At 38.4% G+C, this 7592-nt stretch overlaps 1 protein-coding gene across 1 annotated transcript; it reads left to right on the top strand.

Moving 5' to 3' along the window:
• Positions 1 to 4759: 4759 nt before the first annotated feature.
• On the top strand, positions 4760 to 5462 carry LOC125877438 (uncharacterized). Its single transcript, XM_049558730.1, has 2 exons — positions 4760 to 4925; positions 4987 to 5462. Exons 1-2 carry the CDS (start codon positions 4760 to 4762, stop codon positions 5460 to 5462), a joined length of 642 nt encoding a protein of 213 aa, XP_049414687.1.
• Positions 5463 to 7592: the final 2130 nt, after the last annotated feature.

Raw genomic sequence — 7592 nt, 5'->3', positions numbered from 1 at the left:
TTAATTGTGATGTAGTTACTTGATGTTAGTATAATTCTACATGTATTCTTGATTAACCTAATATTATAGGGTTATGTCATGAAAGAGGCAAATAGAGGGTTAAATTTGATCCTCCTAGAATGATGAATTCTCAATGTAATGCCTTAGAATAGATCACCTAGACTCGAATAGGTTTAAGGTAATGCTTCTAAACATGAATTGACTTGATCATGAAAATATGTGCATGTTAATGAATACTTGAAGTATAAAGTGCCAATCAAGATGTGATTAATGTATTGATGAGTTGTCGGATCATGGTATTCCCTTATCTATTGTGCTATTGCTATATGTTGGAAGGAGTTGGTCCATAACCCTTGAAGGGCATATTGTGAAGTTTTGTGCATGTTGACCAGCTTGTGTGTGAACTCATGATTTACTTGGAAGTTGAAGGTCACATCAATATTTTGTATATTAGTGTATTGTTGAAACGTCATTCTTACCTTACCCTTACATTTAATTATGAATGAAGTGTTTAGGACAATAATGTTGTTGTTTGTGTCATTGAAAGGACAATTACATACACACTCCATGCATAAACATGATTATGATGTATCAATGGTGTTGATTGAAAGTATAGTTCTCATATGCACCTTTACACATTATTATGCATGAAATGTACATAATCATGTTGATCCTATTGTATTGATTGAAAGTCCATTCTCATTAGAACACATGATCTTGGTGTGATAGTTATTCTCACATACTAATGTTGATTCTAAGGTTGAAAGGTACTTCTCACCTTTAATGAATCTACGAGCTATTTTTGTGAGTTGTATTGAATGAAGGGTAAAATATGCTTTCACACATGTAGATACAATTCCATACTAATTATGTATTATTGGGAAATAATGCTTAGTACCGAGTGGATATGGACAATGAGGAAAAGCCCCCTCCGCTAATGCAATAGGTTGGGTCATCTATAGTAAACTCATTAGATGGAAGCTCCTCTTTTAATGCAATAGGTTGGGTTTCTAGTAGCAATTTCCCTATCCCATAACTATGTGCCAAACATAGGACTTAGCTAGTGTATCCACTTAGAAGCTAAATATGATTAGTTCTACCTTCGGCAGGTAAGAACGCCTTCTTTCGGTGTGGGGTTATATGACACCGAATTCCATGTAGCTCACATGGTCTATGTCAGTTATGGCTAGTATTCCCTAATAACAGTAAGATAATGAATATGATAGGAACTATACTATGACTTGTAGAATTGGGGGTATGGGACTACGCTTTTACATTGCACAAGGACACTGATTAGGATGTTGTGGAATGGTTTCAATATGGGATGATAAGATATGTATAGATGACTTTCCTTATCTTTAGCTCATGCACTTGTATAATTCCTCATTTATGACTATGGATTATGGTAAGCTTGAATATTATGGAAATGAATATGTGCCTTCAAGGAATGCTTTGTAAGGTTAGTATTATGGGATGCCAACCATACATTGCACAAGTGTTCTTATAATGGGATCCCAACCATACATTGTACAAGTGTTCTTAGAGGTTGTTAAAGTATTGGTATTACTATGTTATGAGTGTATTGTGAATATAGCTTGTCTTCTATATTTAAAAATGCATATTGGCTTTCCAAACTTAATGTATGAAAGTCCTCTAAATGCATGAATGAGTCCTAAATGAATCTAATGAAGAATGTTGGCTTAAATGCTTCAATGTAAAGATGCATGCTATACTTGGATTGTATTATGAGTTACTTCCTTGTCTTGTCTATTATATATGAATGTTCCTTGTCTATGGTGACTTCAAAGGAGCAGTTAGTGTGAGTAGTAGTACGGTATGCTACTTGCACATTGCACAAGTATGACTTAGAGTTGTCTTGGATGTTGGTCTTAATGTGTGATGTGATTCATATAATGTTTGTCTCTTAAATACTTTATTGTGTAAACATGGAAAGGAAGAATGGTAAGTTCACCTTTGGGTGACCTTAAGGTGGTGCCTTAGTGTGGGTGGTGGTATGGGACGCTACCCATACACTGCACAAGGCATAGCTTGAGGGTTACTTGAGGTGGAGGCTCAAGGTGAAGGTAAAGGGTTATATGTGATTTTGGTCAAATGTGAATTATGTGACTTTGTATGCTGGTTGTGACTTATAATATGCCTCTTGTATCATTGTTCTTGAAGTTTTACAAAAATGGCATAAAACATGACTTTCAACAAAATGTCCCTTTTAAAGCATGTTTTTGCATGGTCATCATACTTAGTACATTTTTGTGTGCTAACCCATATTTTCTTATTTTTACTACAAGTGTAGGTTCCGACAAGTGATTGCTTTGTGTAGAGAAGCTTGGGATTAGAATGTCTCAAGACCTCTTTTGGTATATCCTCATATGTCGAGGACAAGGATATTATGTTTCTAGTTTTTTTTAATGTTTAAGACTTTGTTAAGACTTCGATTGTAAAGGGTCGCGACCCTATCTTGTTAAAGTTTGTGGAAGATGGTCATCTGAGACTTAGTATTCCGCTGCTTTATAAATCTCCTTTGATGTTTAATTTATAAAAGAAAAGTTTTAAATTCCGCACTATTTCTATGTATATAATGTTATGAATGCTAAGAGGGTTGTATTAGACCCCTTGAGGGTCGAGTGCGTCATTTTACGACTAGGGGGTGCTCTCGGGTCGTGACAATATATCATCAATCAATCATTAGAAACGTTTTTTAAAGGAACCTATGAGATTGAAGTCAAACCCTAACATTTAAGGAAATCACTAGTTTTTAAATTGAATCTGGCAGGACTCCACGGAGGAATTCTATCCATGGATGAAGAGCTACCATACCTTAGCAAAGAAATCCACTGGAATTGAGTAGAAAACCTAGCTTCTTGAACCCTAGCTCCCACTTCTTTCTTCTTCTTCTTGCTCTTTGAGTTTTCTAGAGAGAGAATATTTGTAAAAGATAAACTTTTTGGATTTCGATTTAGGTTTTGGGAAATAATGAAGTGAATTGGTGTATTTTGACTTAAAAATACTTATATAGGTGTATAAAAGTAAGGTATAACGACCACTTTAAAAGACATAAAAAGGAAATACCCAACACAGCGCTCACTTTACGTTAGTTGCCTAGGTGCCATGAGGGGACCCATGAGTTGTGGTCATGACCACGAGTGGTAGTCCCACTCGTGGACTTGAGGAAGTGGCTAGGCACTATGTGCCTTTAGCCCTCAAGCCCAAGGCAATCTCACGAACGACTCCACGAGCCCTAGTCCCTCTCGTGGGCCTTGAGGCAGTGGCTTGCCAGTTCCTCACAAAGCTCACACCACCAACTCTCCTCCACGAGTCGTGATCTACACCACGAGCTGTGAAATGGCTCGTGAAGGAGGGCTTGTTTTGCGAAACTTTTGGGGAGCTTAGTGCCTAGGCTACCACAGACCACACCACGAGTTGTGGTCCCGACAACGAGTCGTGGTGGTGGTCATGGTCACTAGGGTATTGTCTAGGGGAGAGTGGATTGCTTTGGTTCTCTCCCTTGGCCCTTGCCCACCTCATTGACTCTAACCCTCTCGATTAGCCCTAGTTTGGCCTACTAGTTTCCGGGGTGTTACAGATATGAACGTCATAGGTTTGGGAGTATTCCCTCTATCATACTTTTGATGCTGCTATGTGGTTTTCTGAGCTGCCATACAATTCGTTATATACATGGGACCAATTGCATTAGGTGTTCATGGGGAGGTTTTTCCCGTTGTCAAAGAATTTTAATTATAACGCTAAAATAAATGATTTCACGGCACTATGTTGATAGTCGGTAAGCAGTTCATGGGATAGGTTCAATAGATTCATGAGGAGTGTTCCGAATCACCACATAGATGATGAGTCACTGAAAGAGTACTTCTACCGAGGACAAGATGACAATGGAAAGGTTGTGTTAGATACTATTGCTACAGGATCATATGGTGAGTGCACTTTTGAGAAGTTCGCTTAAAAACTTTGAGAGGATTTCTAAAAACAATAAGGCATGGAGCACTAGAAAGGCAAATACTAGTAGGAACTCCTTTTCTGTCCAAACTACACCATGTCAATCAAATGATGACATTCATGAAGAAATGGCTCAAATAAGGACATAAATTGGCTTAGTATTAAAGCATGTGAGTGGAAGTGCAGAAAAAATGAATACGCTAAACTATCTAACTAGGACTCCACCACCGCCAGTTGAGGAATATTACTATGAGGAGGATGCAAATTTGGTGAATGATCAGACGGAGGGTTTCCGAACAAATGCCTAAGGTTCAACTCGGATAATTGGCGTCAAGGTAAAGAAAACCAAGGTTGGCACTATAGCAACTTCAATAGTGAGGGAAACTCTGTCTGGGATGGGAACTACAATTGTGATAACAATATACAACTAGAACAACTATGGCAATATAAATGATAAGGCTAGGCCGTATATTCCACTTGGTAATAGAGAGGCTGGAACTAGCATGACTTGCATTGAGGGTATGATGCAGAAACTGATGAAGAGGTTTGAGGTGACATATGAGAATGTGAAAGAGATGAGGAATGATTAATATGGAATCAGTTAGAAAGTTGATGCCCATGTCGTGTCGATAAAGAAACTTGAGCAGCAGTCTAGTCAGTTTTCCGCCACTGCTAACCCAAGCCAGCCTGACACACTTCCTAGCAACACCATCTAGAATCCAAAAAATTATGGGAATTGTTTGGCAGTCACCACTCGCGGAGGAAAATACACTATTGACCCCCCCACCCCATGCCGTCTGAGGTTGAAAGATTAATAGAAGAAAATGGGAATTATAATGAGGTTACCGAAACTCAGAAGGATGATATAGAGAAGAAAGCTAAGGTGACCCAAAAAGTTGTTCCCATGTCTAGACCTCCACCTCAATTTCCACAGAGATTGGTGAAAAGACTGATAGGTTTATAGCTATGTTGAAGTAACTGTCCATAAATGTCCCGTTGATAGAAGCTTTGGAGCAGATCCTGGGTATGCGAAATTCATGAAAGACTTAGTGACCAAAAATTGGGCTGTCAGTTTTGAGAATGATGCGAGGCTGCAACATTGTAGTGTTATTGTTACTAAGTCACTTGTGGAAAAGAAAGAGGATCCTGGAGCTTTCACTATTCCTTCTACCACTGGGATTCTACACTTTGCGAAAGCTTTGAGTGATTTGGGTTCTAGCACTAATTTGATGTCATTGTTCATATATAAGAACTTGGGTTTAGGAGCTCCAAAGCCTACTGCTATGCATTTACTTATGGCCGATAGAACTATAAAGAGGCCTATTGGAGTTCTCCAAGATTTCCATGTGAAAGTAGAGTCATGTATCTTTCCGACAAACTTTGTGATACTTGATTGTGAGGTTGATTTTGAGGATCCCATTATCTTAGGGAGATCATTTCTTGCTACTGGGCATGCCTTGGTGGACATGGAAAGATGGCAGATAAAGTTGTGATTAGACAATGAGGAGGTAGCTTTTAATATCTGAAGGTCTATGAAGCATGAAAGTGATCTTTAATTAGTAGCGGTGGTAAACCATAGTGTGGAGCAAGAATCTGAAGTGTCTATTAAGGAGAAGCTACGTGTTGATACACTAGCAGCGGTAATGATGAATTTTTAGAGTAATGGTATTGATTACTATGATGAGCTAGTTGCTGCACTTGATAGTTTTGAGTTTTGTTTCAAACCAAAACGGTTGGAATTAGACATGAAGAATCGAGACACCCCAACTGCAAAACCATCAGTTGATGAGCCTCCAAAAATTGAACTTACGGTTCTTCCATCTCACTTGAGGTATGTATTCTTGGGATAAAATAGCACTTTGTCTGTTATTATTGTTGCTGACTAGAGTGAATGGTAAATAGAGGCTTTGATATCGGCATTGAAGCAGTTTAAGAAGGATATAAGATGGACTATAGTGGACATTATTGGGATTTCTCCAGGCATTTGTTCTCACAAAATTCAACTCATGCCGGACGAAAAGTCGAGTATTGAGCATCAAAGGAGACTGAATCCCCCTATGCAAAAGGTTGTGAAAAAGGAGATCTTTAAGTTGTTAGATGTTGTAGTCATATATCCCATTGCCGATAGTAGTTGGTTTTTCCTAGTTTAGTGTGTGTCAAAGAAAGGAGGAATCATTGTGGTTCCTAATGCTAAAAATGAGCTTGTTCCAATAAGGCCGGTGATTGATTGGAGAGTGTGTATGGACTACCACAAGTTAAATGCATGGACTGAGAAAAACAATTTCCTAATGTCGTTCATGGATCAGGCTAAATCGTCTTGCTGGTAAGTGTTGGTATTGTTTTCTACATGGGTATTTTGGCTACAATCAAATCTCCATAGCTCCGGAAGACCAAGAGAAAACCACCTTCACTTGCCCTTATGGGACTTTCACCTTCAAAAGGATGTCAGTTGGGTTATGTAGTGCTGCAGCAACCTTCTAACATTGTATAATGTAGATATTTTAAGATATGGTGGAGGACACTATTGAGGTATTTATGGATGATTTCTCTGTGGCAGGTGACTTGTTTAATGATTGATTGACACATTTGGCTGAGGTACTAAAACGGTGTGAAAAGTGCAATCTCGTGCTCAACTAGGAAAAGTGCCACTTCAAGGTTAAATAGGGCATAGTTTTGGGTCATTGGATTTCACAGAAAGGTATTGAGGTTGATAGAGCTAAAGTTGAGGTAATAGAAAAGATTCCATAACCCATCTCTATAAAATGTCTTCGATGTTTTCTTGGGCATGCAGGTTTCTACCGAAGGTTCATAAAAGATTTCTCTAAAATTACACACCCATTGTGCAAGCTACATGAAAAGGAGTGTTAGTTTGATTTTGATGATGGTTGTTTGAGAGCATTTGGAGAGTAGAAAGAAAAGTTAACTTCTGCAACTATCATTATTTCACCAGATTGGGGGCAACCATTTGAAGTGATATGTGATGCAAGTGGGGTGGCACTTGGTGTGGTATTAGGACAGAGGCGAAAGAAAATTTTTCATTCGATTTACTATGTCAGCAAAGCTCTGAATATGGCTCAAAAGAACTATTCGGTGAGTGAATAAAAACTCCTTGTTGTGGTTTTAGCATTTGAGAAATTTAGATCCTACATGCTTGGTACTAAGGTCATTGTGCATACTGACAATTCTGCATTGAGATATCTGATGGTTAAAAAGGATGCAAAACCAAGGTTGATTAGATGGGTGCTACTACTGCAAGAGTTCGATTTTGAGGAAACGGATAGAAAGGGAACAGAAAATCAGGTTGCTGATCTGTCACGACCCGAGAGCACCCCCAAGTCGTAACATGCGTATTCGACCTCTCGGAGGTCTCATACAAGCCCTTAGCATTCATCACATTAGATATGTAAAATAGTGCGGAATTAAAAACTCTTTAAATAAAATCCCATAAGACTCAAAGGTCACTTTTAAAAACATCATTCAAAAGTACACAAGCGGAATACTAAGTCTCTTAGCCATCTTAGACATAAATGGGAAAACATACTAGGGACACGGCCCTTTACAATCAAAAGAAGTCTATTAAGTCTATTACAAGAACCTTATCATAAAACTAGAATAGAAAAGTC

This window comes from Solanum stenotomum, chromosome 9, assembly GCF_019186545.1.
Source record: "Solanum stenotomum isolate F172 chromosome 9, ASM1918654v1, whole genome shotgun sequence".
Lineage (NCBI taxonomy): Eukaryota > Viridiplantae > Streptophyta > Magnoliopsida > Solanales > Solanaceae > Solanum > Solanum stenotomum.
This window is presented reverse-complemented; position numbering and strand designations above follow the sequence as displayed.

Bases quoted from the DNA above. Each gene is read 5' to 3' on its own strand.
- LOC125877438 (XM_049558730.1), top strand. From the start codon at position 4,760: ATGCCGTCTGAGGTTGAAAGATTAATAGAAGAAAATGGGAATTATAAT. The intron at 4,926-4,986 runs GTTTATAGCTAT...GCTTTGGAGCAG, and splicing joins ATTGGTGAAAAGACTGATAG to ATCCTGGGTATGCGAAATTC.